This window comes from Callorhinchus milii, unplaced genomic scaffold (genome assembly GCF_018977255.1).
Source record: "Callorhinchus milii isolate IMCB2004 unplaced genomic scaffold, IMCB_Cmil_1.0 Scaffold25, whole genome shotgun sequence".
NCBI classification, from domain to species: Eukaryota; Metazoa; Chordata; class Chondrichthyes; order Chimaeriformes; family Callorhinchidae; genus Callorhinchus; species Callorhinchus milii.
In genome coordinates this window covers 8,314,563-8,334,942 of record NW_024704766.1, presented here as the reverse complement: position 1 = coordinate 8,334,942, position 20,380 = coordinate 8,314,563, and the positions used below count along the sequence as shown (strand labels likewise).

The 20,380-nt window shown below is 52.3% G+C and overlaps 2 protein-coding genes across 8 annotated transcripts in view; both read right to left on the bottom strand.

Moving 5' to 3' along the window:
* Positions 1 to 7,192, bottom strand: part of LOC103190752 (rho guanine nucleotide exchange factor 12) — a 34,494-nt gene extending 27,302 nt beyond the window's left edge. For both annotated transcript variants that reach the window (XM_042343860.1, XM_042343861.1), the window contains exon 1: positions 6,715 to 7,192. In XM_042343860.1, coding sequence (XP_042199794.1) covers positions 6,715 to 6,746 — 32 coding nt within the window. In that variant the 5' untranslated portion in view covers positions 6,747 to 7,192. The remainder of the gene's footprint in view (positions 1 to 6,714) is intronic.
* Positions 7,193 to 14,683: 7,491 nt separating this feature from the next.
* tlcd5b (TLC domain containing 5b) lies at positions 14,684 to 20,174 on the bottom strand. Of its 6 annotated transcripts, none has more exons than XM_042343997.1 (4): positions 20,047 to 20,174; positions 16,975 to 17,029; positions 15,782 to 15,981; positions 14,684 to 15,289 (listed from the first exon to the last, which is right to left on the bottom strand). In XM_042343997.1, exons 3-4 carry the CDS (start codon positions 15,975 to 15,977, stop codon positions 14,748 to 14,750), a joined length of 738 nt encoding a protein of 245 aa, XP_042199931.1. In that variant the 5' UTR covers positions 15,978 to 15,981; positions 16,975 to 17,029; positions 20,047 to 20,174; the 3' UTR covers positions 14,684 to 14,747. The 6 variants fall into 6 exon arrangements, with proteins under 6 accessions (XP_042199931.1, XP_042199929.1, XP_042199933.1 ...); XM_042343995.1 differs by lacking the exon at positions 20,047 to 20,174 and adding an exon at positions 19,832 to 19,926; XM_042343999.1 differs by lacking the exon at positions 16,975 to 17,029 and having other exon boundaries at positions 20,047 to 20,127.
* Between the last annotated feature and the right edge of the window lie 206 nt (positions 20,175 to 20,380).

The following is a 20,380-nucleotide window of genomic DNA, read 5'->3' as shown; positions in this document are numbered from 1 at the left end:
AGAGTTACAGACCCGAGCTGGGGGTCAGGGTCGGGATGGGGGAGGGTGGAAGCAGGGAGATCGAAAACACAATCAAAGAGGAGGGTCTTGAGATGGATCTTGAAGGTGGCGAGGGAGGGGGCGAGCCGGAGGGACTGCAGGATGGAGTTCCAGAGGGTTGGTGCTTAGTGGAGGAAGGCCCACCCACCAATAATGGGGCGAGTGAGGTGGGGGGCATGAAGCAGGCCGGAGCCCGCTGAGCAGAGGGAACGAACAGGAGGGTAGGGGTTTAGAACGTCGGAGGGGTAGAGGGGAGCAAGACCGTGGCAGACCAGGATCTTGAACTGTATTCTCCATGTGATGGGAAGCCAGTGGAGTTGAGCAAGGATGGGAGTGATAGGGTCACGGAGCCTGGTGCAGGAGAGGACACGGGCTGCAGAGTTCTGGATGATCTGCAGCCTGTGGAGGGAGGAGTCGGGGAGGCCGACAAGCAATGAGTTTGCATAGTCGAGCCTCGATGTAATATACAGCAGTAGCTTGCCTGTCTCAGCCATTGCTTGGGTTTCCACATCATCTCTCGCCAGTGTAAACTGTTGGAGAACACCAAGGATGCTGACCACGACTTCTGTCCCCTTTTCTAACAGAGACCCAATCCCCTCCTCTAGGTACTGGGGACTCTTCTCCTACTTTGCCCCCTCGCAAAGTCTCCCCTAATACGTCATTTATAAAGACTTCTCCCTCCCTAACAGAATCATCATAGAATCATGGAATTGTACAGCACAGTAAGAGTCCATTCAGCCCATCGTGTCTGTGCCGGCTCTTTGAAAAGAGCTTCCAATTCAATCTCACTCCCCTGCTCTCTCCCCATAGCACTGCAAACTTGTCCTCCCCAAATAATTATCTACTTCTCTCTTAAAAGCTGTTATCGAATTGGCTTCCACCAGCCTTTCATGCAATGCATTCCAGATCCCAACAACTCGCTGTGTGAAAACATTTCTCCTCACCTTCCCTCTGTTTCTTTTAACAACCATTTTAAATCGATGTCCTCAGGTTACCGACCCACCCACCAATGGAGATAGTTTCTCCTTGTTCACCCTGTCGAATCCCCTCATAATTTTGAAAACTTCTATTAAATCTCCTCTTAACCTTCTCTGCTCCAAGGAGAATAATCCAAGCTTCTCTGCCTCTCCTGATAACTGAAGTCCCTCATTCCTGGTACCATCCTGGACAAGTTCCTTTGCACCCTCTACAATACCTTGACATCCTTCCTAAACAAAAACAAGAAGGGCAGGCAGCATCTATGGAGAAAGTAAAGTGAGTCAACGGTTCGGGTCCACGATCATTCATCAGAATTGGGGTACGTTGGGAAGGAGAGGCTTAAGTGTGGTGCCCAGAATTGAACACAATTCTCTAGTTGAGGCCTGACCAGTGTTTCATAAAGGTTCATCATAACAGGTTCATCATTCAATACTTTGGTGGCAGCCAGTCGCTCACTAAGTCTGACCACTTCAGCCTTGAGTGCATCTACCAGCTTGTAGTTGTTGCAGATATTGCAGATAAATCCCTTCAAAATCTGGGTCTGGGAGGCAAACATCTTACAACTTCTGCAACGCACAAAGTATTCCATCGTTCTGTACGGTATTTGAGGNAAAAAAAACTTCGGCACTGGTAACATCAAGTCCTGGATGAAAGTTGAACCTCAAGCACTGACAGCATTACCATCCAAGAATGCACACTCCACCTTACTAAGCCAGTCCGGGACCCTGGCATTTGACCCTCAACTATCCTTTCTACCCCATATCTGTCCCATGACCCACTCTGCCTTCCCCTACCTCCACAACATCACCCCGTTCCACCACTGTTTTACACCGCAGGCCATCAAGACCCTCATACACGCATTCATAACATCCACAACAACAACAAAATGACACTTATAGAGTGCCTTTCACATCGGGAGCACGTCCCAAAGCGCTGAACAGTCAGGTGTCGGGGCCCGAGCATTGGGGGAGGGGTGGTGTAAGGGTGAAGGAAGGCAGAGAGGTGGGAGGGAGATCAAAGGCACGGTCGAAGAGAAGGGTCTTGAGACCGGCCTTGAAGGAGGCGAGGGAGGAAGCGAGGCGAAGGGTCAATGGGATGGAGTTCCAGAGTGGCTTGACTATGCAAACTGCCGCCTTGTCAGCCTCCCCAACTCTTCCCTCCATAGGCTGCAGATCATCCAGAACTCTGCAGCCCGTGTCCTCTCCTACACCAGGTTCCGCGATCCTATTATCCCCACCTTCACTTGACTCCACTGGCTTTCCCATCACACAGAATATACAGTTCAAGATCCTGGTCCTCGCCTTCAAAGCTCTCCATAGCCTTGCTCTCCCTTCCCCCTGCAACCTCCTACCCCCCTACCATCCTGCCCGCTCCCTCGGCTCAGCAGGCTCCGGCCTGCTTCACATCCCTCGTCTCACCTGCCCCACCATTGGCAGACAGGCCTTCTGCCACTCTGCGCCCATCTTCTGGAATTCCATCACGCAATCCCCCGCCCTCCTTTGCTTCCTTCAAGACCCGTCTCAAGACCCTCCTCTTCGACCTTGCCTTCGGTCACCCTCCTTCTCCCCCTGCCCACCATCGATACCAATCCCCAGCTCGGGTCCATCACCTTGGGACGTCCTCCTGATGTGACAGGTGCCATACAAATGTAATTTTATTGTTGTTCCCAGCTCACTCCGTTCCCAGCTCTGGTGGATTCTCTACTCATGAATTAGGATATTTGTACTGAGTTACAGAATTACATCCAACTCCCGGATACAATCACTCTTTCACTTCATGGCTAATTGTGGAATGTCACTGCACAAATTCAACTACAAAATATAGTCACTTCTCAGCAAAATCCTGTAATATTCCTTGAGACATCTCGACAACATGGTAATGCAATTAATTATAATAAAATGTTATCCAATCACAATTGTTTTGAAACATTCTTAGACTTGGCCATAATTCACCCATGGATTGAAGTTACAGTAATTTACGTGTTTCTCAGCCCTGATTCCTACTTATTCAATTGTGGCTTCCATATATTCTGTGAAGCACTTTGAGACAATTCAAAGGCGTGATAAGGCGCTATATCAAATGTCCTGAAAGGATTATTATTATTATATTCTGGCTCAGAATCACAGCCATCAGAAACACTGCCCGCTGGGGTCGGGGCCTGGTGAGAGCAGGGACCACTTGTTTATTTTCTATACAGCGACAGAGGCGTGAAACCCAGAAAGTGATGATCATCAGCACTAACACTGGAGCCATTAGCCACAGAGAGAGACCCGCCCGGGCCACAGAGAGAGACCCGCCCGGGCCCCAATCAGCTCCCAGCCTCACCCAACTGCAATTACACACCTCCCTCTCCCTATTTATGGAGTACGGTTCAGTCAGACAGGATGTTACCGTCACAAAGGAGCCCCACCCGACGCTTACTCATCACCCAGCACAGCCTCCACACCCCCCCCACAGACCCCCACCAGCACAGCCAGCCCCAACACAGCAGCCCCCGTCCAACCCCACCCCCCACCGGCACATCCATCACAGAGCCCCCCGGCGCAACCCCACCGGGCCGGCCCAGCGCCCCCCGGCACAGCCAGACCCCAGCACAGCCGCCCCCCCACCCCAACACAGACAGCCCCAGCACAGCTCCCCCACCCCCATAACATAGACAGCCCCAGCACAGCTCCCCCCCCCACAACACAGACAGCCCCCCCACCCCCCCCCACAACACAGACAGCCCCAGCACAGCTCTCCCACCCCCATAACATAGACAGCCCCAGCACAGCTCCCCCCCCAACACAGACAGCCCCAGCACAGCTCCCCCACCCCCCAACACAGACAGCCCCAGCACAGCTCCCTCCACCCCCCACAAACACAGACAGCCCCAGCACAGCCGCCCCCCCACCCCAACACAGACAGCCCCAGCACAGCTCCCCGCCCCCCCCCCAACAGACAGCCCCAGCACAGCTCCCCCCGCCCCCCCAACAGACAGCCCCAGCACAGCCGCCCCCCCACCCCCCAACAGACAGCCCCAGCACAGCCGCCCCCCCACCCCAACACAGACAGCCCCAGCACAGCCGCCCCCCCAACACAGACAGCCCCAGCACAGCTCCCCCCGCCCCCCCCACAACACAGACAGCCCCAGCACAGCTCCCCCACCCCCATAACATAGACAGCCCCAGCACAGCTCCCCCCCCCCAACACAGACAGCCCCAGCACAGCTCCCCCCCCCCAACACAGACAGCCCCAGCACAGCTCTCCGCTCCCCCCCAACATAGACAGCCCCAGCACAGCTCCCCCCACCCCCCACAACACAGACAGCCCCAGCACAGCTCCCCCACCCCCATAACATAGACAGCCCCAGCACAGCTCCCCACGCACCCCCAACATAGACAGCCCCAGCACAGCTCTCCGCGCCCCCCCAACACAGACAGCCCCAGAAAACCCCAGCACAGAAAACGCCACTCGCTGAGCCACCCAGATAACCATCCTGGTTCAGTCAGAACAGTTGTGAGTTTGAGCCCCACATCTGGACTGACACCGAGGACTCCAGGCGAGCGAGCGCTGTGGGCGGTGATGTGCGCCAACACACCAAACTGAGATCTGGTTCAGGTGTTAGTTGAAAAGAATCCTTGATATCACTGAGTGTTTCTCCTATTCCTGACCTACAATCCTCCAGATAAATTGCTCGTTCACTTGATGGCTGCGTGTGGGCCTTTGCTGTGCATGTTTGCCTACAACACCGTCACTATAGTTGGCAGGATTTCCTTATAGAGGGCGTTGAAAGATTTCAAAGCCGACAATGAATATTTATCATCATTATTTAATATATTATTATTACTACAATAGCAGCACTGGCTGCCGGGCCAGAGGCTCCACAACCCAGAATAAGCTGTAACCATTTCCTGTTAGGAAACCACTTTGGTTCCTTTGTGTGAAACCACAGCGACAATACCCGCAGCATAACCCCCGATGGGGAATTCCCTCAGCAGTGAGTGGGTGGGGGGGGGGTAACAGTGAAGCTCACATTGTGATCTTACTCATCGGTTGTTCGCGTTGCCTAGTTACTGCACAAAACAGGCAGAACCAGTACAAACTGTGCCAAACTCAGGTGTTTAAGCCAGGCGAGTGAGTAGACACCACTCCCATACCCTCCTCACGGACTCTAATCCATTGGAGCTGAAGGAGCCGATGACAGAGGTTTATATTCTTGCAATCACCTCCCTGCAGTCCCCATTTGCTCCCCAAGCCCCATTCCCCTTACCCCCTAGCCCAGCTCCAGGCACAGGCAGACAGCTCCAGTCAGGCAGATAGACAGGCCAAAACTTGCGGCTCTACCTTTAAACACTAACGTCTCACCCGAGCACAGGAAATGTATTCAGATATTCATCTTTTCAGAAACTATCTGAGATTTCTGTTCAGAGCCGTAACCAGTCTGTGTCTGTGAGCGAGGACAGACAGCCGCTAACCTCAGCCACCGCTGGCGAGTCATTGTAAGCTTCCGATCATGTGGTTCTTCTCACTTTGTACTTCATGAAAGTTTCACAATTGAGGCCAGAAACTGGTGTCGGTCTGAGCCATTAGGATGCACTGAATGATAATCTTTGTATTTGATATACTTGGCGATTAAATGTCTCGAAGCACTTCACAGATAAATAATAAGTGAATATGGCCGTCAATTTGCCACAATGAGTGACAATTACACTCCGCACTGAGGTAACAAGGCTCTGGCCATGGGGCTGAAAGTGCATTGTTTCAACAAGTCAAACAAAAGCTTCGTCAGTGTCGCTTGAACAGAGACCTCGCCCGCGCCTGAACTCCTCTGTGGCTGTGTTTACTGCAACTGGGGAGAGGATGGGGGAGGGCAGACAGTTCATTGTAATAATTACACTAATAGGAGCCACTGTGACATCTCCTCGGCTCAGTAACATTGTGTGTCTGAGACCAGCCACCACTGAAGCTCTAGACGGATGTGAAGAAGACCATTTGTTTCACCTCTCGCTCCATCGTTCTCCAAACCTGCGCCCGAGGTTAGGATTGGAGCCAAATGCCACCTAATTCCACCCCTATCCAGTGGGGTTCATAGTAATCATACCCCCGTATTTACTGTACAATCCCATGTGCAAGAGTATCACACAGTACAGCAGTGGGTTTAGCACATGTTTAAGCGACAGAGTTTACCACAATGCACTGAATGATCATCTTTGTATTTGATACACTTGGCGATTAAATGTCTCAAAGCACTTCACAGGTAAATAATACTGTTTTAAGTGTATATGGCCGTCAATTTCCACAGACAAGATTGTTCCACAAACAAGAAGTGAATGACCAAAGTATTAGATAATTGTTTGAGGAGGACAAGTTTGCAGGGCTATGGGGAGAGAGTGGGATTGATTTGGAAGCTCTTTTCAAAGAGACACAGATACGATGGGCCGAATGGCCTCCTTCTGTGCTGTATAATTCTACGATAACGATTACTGGCCAGGACCACTGGGAGAAATTCCCTTCTTGTCAAATAACTTTGTTCTATGTTTAATGTTGGCCTTATCACACAGACAGGATCTCGGTTTAACACCACAGACAAACGATGGGCCCTCTCCGGGGTTGAATGCAGCGTTACTCGGGCACACACTGGAGACTGTGTGGCTTAACCCACGACCTTCTGCCCCGGAGACCACCGAGAGAGAGAGAGAGAGTCGCTGCTCTTACCTCTCGCTCAGCCCGGATGGTGTTATGCTCATTTGGTCCTCTCTGACGGGTTCCTCACGCACCTGATCCAGTTTTCATGTTCTCCCCATTTCCCAATTGAACATTGATTGATGACCAATTGGTTGTGGATATGATCGCACAGAAAGCTGCCAATGTCCAGTTTGTGTCCGGGTTACCCCCCACTTGGCTCTCCTTTCTCAGCTCAATTTTTCAGTGAATTCACGTGTTCCATCCTCTCCAATACGGTGAGAAAACCGTCAGCGAACGGCAAACCCCAGAGCCCAAACACCGCAATCAGCGGCTCCGCCGTCAGTGTCACTGTTGTCGCGTCGTTTCCAATGAAGTAATGAAGTAATGTGTTACTGCAGCAAATGTGACCACAGTGACCAGTGACCTCGGATGTGGTCACTGTAACACTCGCCCTCTCACTCCGACTGTCTCTCCCCGCTCTGCCCCCCCCCCCGCTCTGTGCCCCCCCCCCCGCTCTGTGCCCCCCCCCCGCTCTGCCCCCCCCCCGCTCTGCCCCCCCCCCCCCCCGCCCCCCCCCCGCTCTGCCCCCCCCCCGCTCTGTGCCCCCCCCCGCTCTGTGTCCCCCCCGCTCTGTGTGCCCCCCCCGCTCTTGCCCCCCCCCGCTCTGTGTGCCCCCCCCGCTCTGTGTGCCCCCCCCGCTCTGTGCCCCCCCCCCGCTCTGTGTGCCCCCCCCCGCTCTGTGTGCCCCCCCCCCCGCTCTGTGTGCCCCCCCGCTCTGTGCCCCCCCCCCCCCCCCGCTCTCTGTGTGTGCCCCCCCGCTCTGCCCCCCCCCGCTCTGTGTGCCCCCCCCCGCTCTGCCCCCCCCCCGCTCTCTGTGTGCCCCCCCCGCTCTGTGCCCCCCCCCGCTCTCTGTGTGTCCCCCCCGCTCTGTGTCCCCCCCCCCGCTCTGTGTGCCCCCCCCCGCTCTGTGTCCCCCCCCCCGCTCTGTGCCCCCCCCCCGCTCTGTGCCCCCCCCCCGCTCTCACTGACCCCCTCTGCTCCCTCGCGGGCTGTGGCTGACTCCCAGTCCGGGGCTTCAGGCCCTGTCTGTGGCTCAGTCTCTGGGCTCCATGGCTCCCGCGGGAATGGCCACACGTTCCCTGGGCAGCTTCAGGCTGGTTTCCCGCCCTGTGGGTGTGTGGGTGTGTGTGTGGGTGTGTGTGTGGGTCTCGGTGTGAGCGCTCTCACTCCTCACTCAGCGGCCGAGGCCTGAGGGCTTCATGTCGGGGTCTGAGTCCCGGCCTCAGTGGCCTCAGTGGCCGCAGTGGCGTCGGTGTCGCTCTCTCTCTCTCTGTCCCGCGGTTCGCGGTCTATCGCCTCCGGGAAAATAATCACAAAATAAAATAAAAACAAACGGAAACCGGGAATCAGCCGCAGCCGCACCGCCTCACCGCCAACCCCGACTCACACTGTCTCCCGCCGCGCCTCCCGGCCGCTCCCTCCCTCCCTCCCGCCCGCCCTCCGCGCAAAGTAATCCCCTCCCCACAAACTCTACACTGCAGCTGCCCCACACACAGTCACTACACTACAGCCTGCCCCACACACAGTCACTACACTACACTGCAGCCTGCCCAACACACAGTCACTACACTACAGCCTGCCCAACACACAGTCACTACACTGCAGCCTGCCCAACACACAGTCACTACACTACAGCCTGCCCAACACACAGTCACTACACTACACTGCAGCCTGCCCAACACACAGTCACTACACTACACTGCAGCCTGCCCAACACACAGTCACTACACTACAGCCTGCCCAACACACAGTCACTACACTGCAGCCTGCCCAACACACAGTCACTACACTACAGCCTGCCCAACACACAGTCACTACACTGCAGCCTGCCCAACACACAGTCACTACACTGCAGCCTGCCCAACACACAGTCACTACACTACACTGCAGCCTGCCCAACACACAGTCACTACACTACAGCCTGCCCAACACACAGTCACTACACTACAGCCTGCCCAACACACAGTCACTACACTACAGCCTGCCCAACACACAGTCACTACACTACAGCCTGCCCAACACACAGTCACTACACGACACTGCAGCCTGCCCAACACACAGTCACTACACTACACTGCAGCCTGCAAAACACACAGTCACTACACTACACTGCAGCCTGCCCAACACACAGTCACTACACTACAGCCTGCCCAACACACAGTCACTACACTACACTGCAGCCTGCCCAACACACAGTCACTACACGACACTGCAGCCTGCCCAACACACAGTCACTACACGACACTGCAGCCTGCCCAACACACAGTCACTACACGACACTGCAGCCTGCCCAACACACAGTCACTACACTACACTGCAGCCTGCCCAACACACAGTCACTACACTACACTACACTGCAGCCTGCCCAACACACAGTCACTACACTACACTGCAGCCTGCCCAACACACAGTCACTACACTACACTACACTGCAGCCTGCCCAACACACAGTCACTACACTACACTACACTGCAGCCTGCCCAACACACAGTCACTACACTACACTACACTGCAGCCTGCCCAACACACAGTCACTACACTACACTACACTGCAGCCTGCCCAACACACAGTCACTACACTACACTACACTGCAGCCTGCCCAACACACAGTCACTACACTACACTACACTGCAGCCTGCCCAACACACAGTCACTACACTACACTACACTGCAGCCTGCGCAACACACTACACTTACAATAATAATAATCCTTGCATTTGATACAACGCCTTATTACATCTTCGAGACATCTGAAAGCGCTTCACAGGATACACTAACGTGTAAATTTGTGGGCAAAAGGCGGCAGTCAATTAATTGTACACAGCGTCTGTCCCACAAACTGTCATGGATTGAGTGACCAAATTATTATATGTTCTTTGAAGCAATTATTACCCCCAGAAAAGCGATCCCCCAATCGACTAACAACCAGGTTCCCACTGACTGCTCAGCAAACAGAGGCGGGGAATAAGGAAACGTCAAACAATGATTCTGTCTATGCACAGATTTTTTGTAATAATTGTGCCGGAATCAGAGTTAATATTCTCATAATTATTGGGGATCCTCACAGGAATGATCGCCCTGTAAAGCAAATACAGGTTACAACTGATTGATAACAAACTATAACTGCAAACCATAACTATAACAAACAAACAAAAATTACAGTCATATTTCACTCTGTATGGGACAAACTGTTGCATTTCCCCTGCGCCACAGTTACCAACAATAGTTTAATGAATTAGTGTGAAATCTGGGTGTACACCATGTGCAGCAGTATTGTGCGTTATATTGACTACATGTATGGTGGCAATTGCAGTTGCCTTAAATTATGTAATTAACCAATGAAAAGGATTTATTATTTAGGGAATTAATCATTCCCTTTTGAGGAATGTTAATTATCTAATTTAGGAAGCTGTAATTTCCTCTGTGCCCATGGATTTACACCATGGCTGGTAACAGGGAGGGGAGAGACAGATGTGCTCAGGAGAAGGAGTGTGAGGACCAGAATCTGTGGATGGAGGAAACTGGAGGAGCCTCTGGGACAATACATATGGGAAAGGCAGGTAAACTGGAGTAATACCAGCACCAAATCCTCTGCATAATAAAGTAAAGGCACCGCAAACAGGAGCTGGTTCACAGCTCTGGGCAGCTTGGTGCAAATTGTGCCAGTTAAGCAATTATGTAAGTTTCAGAATGATTTTGGCAGTGCCTGGTGATACTGGTTACCAGAGAGGCAGATGTGAGGAGCAAAGTCCCATCACCAGCTCTGGTTTATATGAACTACGGAGCTCTGGAGACAATACGTGTGGGAAAGGCTGACAACACCAAAGACTGGGTTTTTCACCAAGATACAGACCTGAAATGAATCAGATATTGAATGAGTCAGAAAAATATTTATAGTAACTGACTGACTGAAATTCGTTCAGATTAGGGTGTTATTCCCTTGTGTTCTTCCACCAGAGCAACAGCAACAACAACAAGATTACATTTGTATAGCGCCTTTCACATCGTGAGGACGTCCCAAGGCACTGGACAGAGTACAGTATTTCAGACCCGAGCTGGGGTTGGGGAGGTAAGGGAGGGGCGGGGAAGGGGGGGAAGCCAATGGCATGGTCGAAGAGGAGGGTCTTGAGGCGGGACATGAAGGAGGCTAAGGAGGTGGCGAGGTGGAGTGACTGGGGAATGGAATTCCAGAGGTTGGGGGCAGAGTGGCTGAAGGCTCTCCCGCCAATGATGGGGGGTTGGGTCAGAGCCGGCGGGGTTAGGAGGTCACAGAGGTAGGGTGGGGCAAGGCCCTGGAGGGCTTTGTATGTGAGGACCAGAATCTTGAACTGGATCCTCTGAAGAATAGGGAGCCAGTGGAGTCGGGCGAGATTGGGGGAGATGGGGTCATGGAGTTTAGTGCGGGAGAGGACATGGTAAGCAACTGGGTAAGGGACCCAGATTAAATAAAATAAACCTACCCTCGATCCTGCGAACCTCACGAAGTTCAGACTCATTTCAAACCTGCCTTTCTGGGCCAAAGTTTTGGAACGCGTGGTTGTAAATCAACTTTGCTCATACCTCTCCTTCCACTCCCTACTTGAACCACTCCAGTCCAATTTTCGCTGATGACCTCTCTCTCTGTGAACAGGGCTCTCTCTGTATCCTCGTTCTCCTCTATCTCTCCACCGCGTTTGACAGTCGACCACACCATCCTCCTCCACTGTCTATACTCCCTCATCCACCTCAGTGGGACCACACTCATATGGTTTGAGTCCTACTTGACTAACTGCCAACAATATATCTCGGGAAAAGGTTTCTCCTCCCGCCCCCACCCGGTGACCTGCTGGGTACCTCAAGCTCCATCCTTAGCCCCCTTCTTTTCATCATTTACATGCTCCGTCTCGGCGATATCATCTGCAGACATGGGGTCAACCACCATATGTGTGCAGATAGCACCCAAATCTACTTCTCCTCCTCAGCTGCGACTCCCAGTCTGCTGATGTCCTATCAGCTTGTTTGACGGACGTCAAGGCCTGGATGAGTGCAAATTTCCTGCAGCTGAATGTCAGCAAGAAGGAAGCCATACTCTTTGGCTTTCGTCAACATCTTCTTTCCTGTGGGTCCGAACTCAACATCCCCAAGGCTCTCCCTCAGACTCACTGAACCCGTGCACAATCTCGGCGTCAGGTTCAATCACACAGCTTTTCTTTCTCCCCCACAGCCGTTCCCTGACCAGGAACACTTTTTCCACCTCCGCCACATTGCACACCTCCTTCCATACCTCACACCCACAGCAGCCGAAATCCTCATCCACGCCTTTGTCACTTCCTGGCTGGACTTTTCAAATGCCCACCTCGCTGGTCTCCCTAGTTCTACTAACACAAAGAATACAATTTTCAGAACTCCGCCGCCCAGATACTAACCTGCACAAAACTCTGGACCCTCATCACCCCGGTCCTTGCCAAGCTGCACTGGTTCCCAATTACCAAGCGGATCGACTTCAAGATCCTTTCACATTTTCAAATCCTTTCATATCCTCAGACGTTCCTACCTATCGGAACTGCTTACCCCCACTCTACCACCCACTGCCTCCACTGGGCTGGCTCTGTCCCCGTTCGTCCCTCGCCCCCTCAGTACCACCATTGGTGGCTGTGCTTTCAGCCACTACGCCCTAAAGCGCTGGAACTCTCTCCCCCAGTCCCTCCGCCTTGCCCCCTCCCTCCCCACCTTCAAACCCCACCTAAAACACTTTCCTTTTTGATCGTGCTTCTGGTCACCTCCCCCTCTCTCACCCCTTGGCTGGTCAGACTCCCAACACCGGATTATAGTTTGATGCCATTGTGGGAAGGAAGCCTGTTGTATATGCAGTGTCAGGGACCTGCTGATTCACCTCTGATTGTAAATTATACATCCAACAAATACAAACTGAAGTACCCCGGCGGGTTAGCCAGAGACCACATGCTTTGCTGACCTTGAGGAGATGTTGCCATGGCAGCGATGGCGGGCGAGCAGGACTCGCACTGTTTCACAGCAAAGATACACTGTAATCAGTGTTACATTCGGCCAATCTAGGGCACCGACCCGTGTGTGAGGGGCCCTGTGTGAGGTGCTGAGGTGAGGGGCTGCCCTGTGTGAGGGCCGTTCTATAAATGCAAGTTGTTTTGATGTTGTTGCTGAGGCAATGGGAGACAGTAACGCTTCACCAGTAAATTACACGTGCCATTTGGATGAAAAAGGCCCTTCGGCCCATGTGATCTAACGCTTCCAGAATATTCCCCTTATCTTTCCCATTAAAGAGTCCTGCCCTCAATCCATTCTTCCTGATATCCTGTTCCTGACATCAATGATCCTCCCAATGTCTGTCCTAAACTTGCCCCTCTGCCCTGGGATATCTGGCTTTACTTTCTCAATGTATTTAGAATAGAATTCACCTCTAAAGGTTCCTCTGTGAGATGCTCTGGTCCTGTGCGTCACCATGGGCAGCATTACTGTCCTGCACCCCCTTCCAGTGACCAGAACTTTCATGTTACACAGACACTGAGTATGTTTACGATGACAAACCCGATGTATTTTCTGAAGAACAAATTGATTTGATTTTTGATGCTTGAGCGCGGGTCACTCTCACCAACTCCAGCGACTGGGAAATGGTCTCTGAATCAAGGGTCAGGCCAGATGCTGAAGTTGTTTCATATAAATCTCATTGTTTTGACCACAATCACCTTTCTGGGAACCTATTTAAACTTTCTCTCTGTAAAATAATTACTTCCTGCTGTCTCCCAAATATGCCCTTCACAACTGTTCTCTCCTGTGCTGTGGCCTCGGTAAACCAGTCCTGGTTTTGCTCCTCACAGCTCAAGGGGAGTCGGCAGCATTATTGTTATTGGAGAGTCTGGCGTCAAGTTCTGTGAGATGGTCACAGCAGCAAATGTGACACATTTCTAGAGATTGCAATGGTCCCGAGGAAATCCTGATCATAATCTGGGTCCCTGCTTTACAGCAGCAAATTCAACCTGTGTTATTAATGGAACATTTTCTGTTAATTTTTATTGATAGATTGTTAATGGAACATTCTGCCTGAAAAACGTTATCATTGCAAACATTTTTTTCTAAAAGCAAACAAAGTCTATTCCTGATCCCATGGGGATTATGAAGAGAAGGTTCATGAGAAAAGGCATAATGGTCAGTGAAAATGTAGCAGGACTGGAGTCGGCGACAATGTCTATCGTTGTCACGGCTCAAACAATGGCCACTTGGGCGAGAAACTGAAGAGCGGCCGGTCACCATGGCAGGGTGGAAGGGCTTCAGTTGGCCAACGAGGAAAAACATGAACAGTCAATTTGTTTTTGGTCCAGCCAGCTGCCTGACACATACAGAAACCTAGCACAATGCTCGAGGGTATCCTGGCATCAACCTGCCTCAGTTGGTACAAAATATACAATTACTACACTTCCCTGAAAATCCTGTGAAGTGCTCTGAAATATCACTCTGACATGAAAGGCACTGTATTAAATGCAAGGATTACTATTAATGAACCAGACTGAGAGTTCCACCTACACATAGAAATGTCCCCATGTCTGGAATGGAACATGTACTCACTACCTGGAGACACAACCTGCTTACCTGGAAACTATTAGATACAGTTTGGTGAGAGTCAAGGTTTAGGAATCCCAGAGTATCTGTTGGGGCAACTGTTGGAGTTAAACCAGGTAAAACCACATAGCTTGCCATTGAGCGCACAGTCTAGAAAGCTTATAGCTGCTTGTCCAGCTAGGACCACCCTGGCTTGTTAAGAGTTCTGGCTTACAGGGTTAACAGGGGCTGAGTGAGAAGAGTTCCTGTCTTCAACAGGGAATAGAAGGCCTGGAAATGGGGAGTTTTGTTCAGGAATATAAACAGATGGACCTGAGCTAAGGAAACGTGCAAGACCAAACCAGGAAGAATTTCCTGCAACACTGCTTCAAATATTTTTTGCATGTTTAATGAGCACATCCTGCCACAAGCAAAGATACACATGCACAAGTCAGTCTGTCTTCTTCATATGCCCATTGGTGTCTAGGTACTGGTATTCTCTGCTCCTCTCTGTCCACATCCTGTACTTGTGGCTGCTTTTCCTCCAGGCAAACCTCCCGATGTTCACCATGAAAACCCACGACACCAAGTACATGGCGACGCCTCCCGCCTTCACAACAGGGACAGGCTTTGGGGAGCTTATCTCGCAGTACAGTAACCAGCCTCCAACTCCAATCCGCACAGCGGCAAATAACAACACAAACAGCAAGTCCACAGCATTCCCCAGCATCGAGTGATAACGGCCAGATTCCCTCAGGAACCAGCGGAGTTGCAACAGGGGGTTTGTGATCTCACTGCCAAAGATGACTGCATTGACTTCAGTGGCTGACTGTCCGAGTGTCAACACCATGATGATGCCCAGAATACTGAGGCTGTGATGTGCCAGCATCACCAGGCCTTCTGTCTGGAAGTAGATACACCAACACATGTCAAACATGAAATAGCCCAGTGAGAGGCATAGCACCCGGCTCTGGTTCACAGTGTTTGGAGAACCTGAAAGTAAAACACATGTGGATTTACTGCCATGTCCCTGTCACAACCTCCACAACTGCTTATTATAGGCCAGGAACCAAGTGTCACCCTGGGTCACCAGGTACACAAAGAAGTCCCCAGGCACCAGCGCAGGATCCTGTGGGTGGCTTTCAGTCTGACAATATTTGTACAATATTGGCTGGAATTGGGACCCAAGATTATGAAAGGAACCAGAGTGTCAGGGGGAGTGACAGCTTGACACACGCCCCGGCACAGCTATGCAGCAGGACATCATGGTCCACAATCCACCAAAGAGAGCCTCCTTCATACAGAGCCATCGTCTCACAGCTGGTGGTTGGTTTGTGCATCAACAGCAATGTTTGCTGCCAATCCACAGGCCCTAGCCGAGGATCTAATAGTCTCTTGTCTGCCAACTGAATGATTTATCAGTTAGCTTTCTAGCTAAACTTATTCATTCCCTCTGCTATCAGCAGCAGCTTATCACAGTCGCACCTGGGTGGCTGAATGGCCAAGGGCCATCGATGAACCCCACATAAGCGGTCAGAACGACACTGAGGATCCCGTGTATGAGGGTCACTTGACGACAGCTCCACTCCCAGCCCCGGCTGCGCTGCCACCTGCACAGGGTCACGTACAGCAAGCACCAGACAATCAGGCTGCAGGATACCTGAAGCAGCGTGGCCACCATCTCACTGCAAAACAAGGAACATTGAATAGGATCCTCACAATCACTACACTTTACGCAATCACTACACTTTACAGTAAACCGTATGAAGCGCTTTGAGATGTCTGAACGATGTGACAAGGCATTCTATATATCAAATGCAAGAATTGTTAAGGTTAATATTTCTATTTCTCATGTATTTACCCATCTCACTTTTGATTCCCTCATCAGTTTCTCATCCATGCTTGTGGCAATTCATTCCAAATTACTTTTGCTCCCTGTGACACAATAACAATCTTTGCCTCAATCCGAGTCCATTTAATCCTAATGTTAACATTAAGTCTAACAATTGATTGGACACCAGTGGGAAAGGTCACTGTCAAATAATTTGCTAATCCCAGCCCTGACGGTGTGCCAGCCCAGCCACACACCTGGTGTTGGTTAGAGAGCTCCACTGCCATGGAAATGCCCGGCCAGGGTTCAGTCCACAAGAACTAAAGGTTTGAGGAAAGAGAGATTCTCACCAGCAACAGTAAATGATAAACAAACTCTCCACAAACACAGGTAGCCTCACAGCGAGAAGAACCGTTCCACTCTCTGGTGCAGAGGTAGAAGTTGCTCCGAATCTGTGGTCAGACTGTCCCAGGACCCAGCCACTCCCACTCCTGTCACCCAGCATTAGTGTGAGATGACATTGTGTCAATCCGCATTCAGAAAAACAATTTGGAATGGCTCATTCAGCCATTGCATACGTGTAGGGATCACATGCATGTATATCTGGTTATATTTAGAACAATGATTATAAATAAGTAATCTACTCAAGAGATTTAGATGTTGTAAACTAAGAGCAAAGCTCGTGTTTGCAGCAGTCACCTGAACCTCCCAACTTAGATTACAGCAGGTAACCAGTTCTGGTGGAAAGATAGCAACATCAGGCAAAGACTGGTTCAGACTCCTGGGTTCACAAGGAGCAGCTCCTTGTTTCTAGTCCTGGGTTAGTCTCCATAGAGCCTGGACTTACCCATCTAAAGTAGCCTCCTCACAGCATGATACTGTAACACACTCACATTCGTTACCTACATGAGAAATATTTTATTAACATTAACAAATGATTTTCCTTCTTGGGGTTGGGAGCAATCAACGACTAAGGAACAGACTGAGAGAATGAGGAAATAAAGATCTTCTCAGAGAAGGCTTGCATGTAAATGGTGACTTCCTGAGACCTAAAAAAAAATTGAGAACGGGATTCCCAGGAGGGTAAAAATAATGTCAGAGAATAAATGTCAGCGCGAGAGAACTAGACCCAGAGACAAATTGAGACAAAGGATAAACACACAATGAGAGTGACACACTCACCCACGGGCATGATTACAGTTGTCTTATTCACTGCATTGGTACCTTTATTACAACAACAACTTGCACTTATATAGTGCGCCCCACGCAGGATAGCGTGTCAGAACCCTTAACAGTGGTGGAACCTGACTGGAACATTCTCCCTCAAGTCCCGCCTCCTAACCCACCCTCCCAGGGGTGGGGTAGGAGGCGGGACTTGAGGGAGAATGTTCCAGAGTTTCGAGGTGTAGTGGCTGAGTGTACCACCTCCGATGGTGGGGTGGAGGGTGCGAGGGACGAGCAGGAGGCGCCAGTTGAGCGGAGGTGCCGGGTGGTGGATTGGGGAGTGAGGAGGTCGGAGAGGGAGGGAGGTGCCAGGGAGTGAAGGGATTTGAACACGAGAGTGAGAGGATCTTGAAGTCGATCCGTTGGGTGATGGCCAGTGGAGCCTGGGCCAGAGCTGGGGAGATGTGGGGACGGAGTTTGGTTGGGGTCAGTATGTGGGCGGCAGAGTCTGAAATGAGCTGATCTTGTGAATGGTGGAGCTGAGGAGACCGGCGAGGAGTGCGTTGGAGTATTCCAAGGGGGAGGTGACAAATGCATGCACGAGGGTTTCGGCTGCATTTAGGGTAAGGTACAGTCGGAAGTGGGTAATGTGGCAGAGGTGGAAGAAGGAGGTCCTAGTCAGGGACCGGACGTGGGGGAGGAAGGACAGCTGGGGGTCGGACCGGATGCCTAGATTCCGCACTGGTTTGGTGAGTCTGAGGGAGAGCCCAGGGAGTTGAGGAGCTTAGATCCACAGGAGTGAAGACATTGACGGGAGCCAAGGAGTACGGCTTCCGTCTTGTTGACATTCAGCTGCAGTGAAGTTTGCATTCATCCAGGCCCTGATGTCTGCCAGAAAAGCTGATAGAACACTGGGGGGACCTGGAGTAGTACTGGAGGAGGCAAAGTAGATTTATGTGTCATCTGCAAACATGTAGAAGTTTACCCAAAGTCCGGTTGACATCGCCCAGAGGGAGCATATAGATGAGGAAAAGAAGGGGCCAAGAATGGAGCCCTGGAGTACTGCGCAGGTGACTGGGCAGTGGCGGGAGGAGAAACCATTTGCCGAGATGAAATGGAGGCAGTTGGTTAAGTAGAACTCAAACTATGCGAGTGGGGTCCTTCTCAGGTGGATGAGGGAGGAGAGTCGATGGAGAAGGATGGCCTGATCAACTGTGTCGAACGCGGCAGAGAGATCCAGGAGGACGAGGAGGTAGAGGGAGCCCTGGTTACAGATGGAGAGGATGTCGTTTGGGACTTTGACAAGTGCTGTCTCTGTGTTGCGGGCGGGGCAAATACCAGAGGAGGGGATCGTGGAGCGGAGGTGTGACCGAAGTTGACCTGCAACAATGTGTTCCAGGACTCTGGCAAGTAAGGGGAGATTGGAAATGAGATGGTAATGTGAGAGATTAGAGGGATCGAGGGTATTTTTTTTTGAGGAGGGTGATAGCAGCAGCTTTCAGAGGGAGTGGAACAGAGCCTGAGGAGAAAGACTGGTTGACGTGTCGGCAAGCAGCGGGGAGAGGAGGGGGAATTGAGCGACCAGCAACTGGGTAGGGAGGGGCTTGAGGCAGCAAATGGTGAATTTCATCCAGGTGATTGTGATTGAAAGGGAGGAGGGAGAAATGGGGGCCAAAGGAGTGTAAGGAGGGGGGAGCGGCAGAGGGTTAATCTTGCTTAACCCTGAGACAAACCAGTCCCAATAATGTCTTCAGCCCAGCTCACAATCTCTTATCACTACGTCATGCTGCAGTTAACTCTAATTATCAGTAAGATTTAACTTCTTCTGCAGCGTCAGTAGCTCCGCACCCACCTGGGTCACAGCACAGCCTGAAATCCAACACTTCCATGAGCTGTAACTGAACCACAGGTGTGATGATGGATCTCACACTGAGTGTCTACAAACCTCCTCCCAACACAGCTATCAGCAGCAGCACATCTGGAAGTACCAACTCTATCAACAACCAATTAATATCAATCTCTCAGCCTTTCCATTTGCTTCCTCAGTGGCGTATTGTAATATAACCCCCCAACCCCCCCCTCACCCCGACACCCCCTCCAACCCCCCCCTCACCCCGACACCCCCCCCAACCCCCCCCCTCACCCCGACACCCCCTCCAACCCCCCCTCACCCCGACACCCCCCCAACCCCCCGACACCCCCTCCAACCCCCCCTCACCCCGACACCCCCCCCCAACCCCCCCCCCTCACCCCGACACCCCCCCCCAACCCCCCCCTCACCCCGACACCCCCTCCAACCCCCCTCACCCCGACACCCCCTCCAACCCCCCCTCACCCCGACACCCCCTCCAACCCCCCCTCACCCCGACACCCTCCCCAACCCCCCCCCTCACCCCCGACACCCCCCCCTCACCCCCCCCCAACCCCCCCCTCACCCCGACACCCCCCCTCACCCCCCCCAACCCCCCCCTCACCCCGACACCCCCCCAACCCCCCCCTGGCGCGCGCGCACACCCTGAGCGGCCTTTGTTATCTGTTACCCTGGAGGCCGGAGCCGATTCTCCTCGAGACCATCCCGGTCCAAGCGGCTCCAATGCCGATTCCAATCCCCCGCCGCCCTCCCGCCACAGCGCCACCCGCCGCCCTCCCGCCACAGCGCCACCCGCCGCCCTCCCGCCACAGCGCCACCCGCCGCCCTCCCGCCACAGCGCCACTCGGCGGCCATTGAACGCATCGCAGCGTTGGGTTTTCTCACTTTCTAAATCTGGTTTTCGAATAATTATCCAACACAGTGGTGGTCCGACTGGCGGCCCGCGGGCCGCAAACGGCTCGGTGTGGATTTTATCCGTCCGAGACCATTTCCAACTTCCACACCCTCTCTCCCTGGTGAATGTCCTCCATTAGCATGGAGGAGGGAGGGGGGAAGAGAAGGGGAGGGGGAAGGAGGGGGAAAGGGGAGGGAGGAAGAGGGGAAGAGAAGGGGAGGGGGGAGGGGGGAGGGGAAGGGAAATACAATATATTGGTTATGTGGTCCACAGACCTTTCTCTAATAGGGATCCAACAGCAGCCAAAAAGGTGGACCCTTTGAT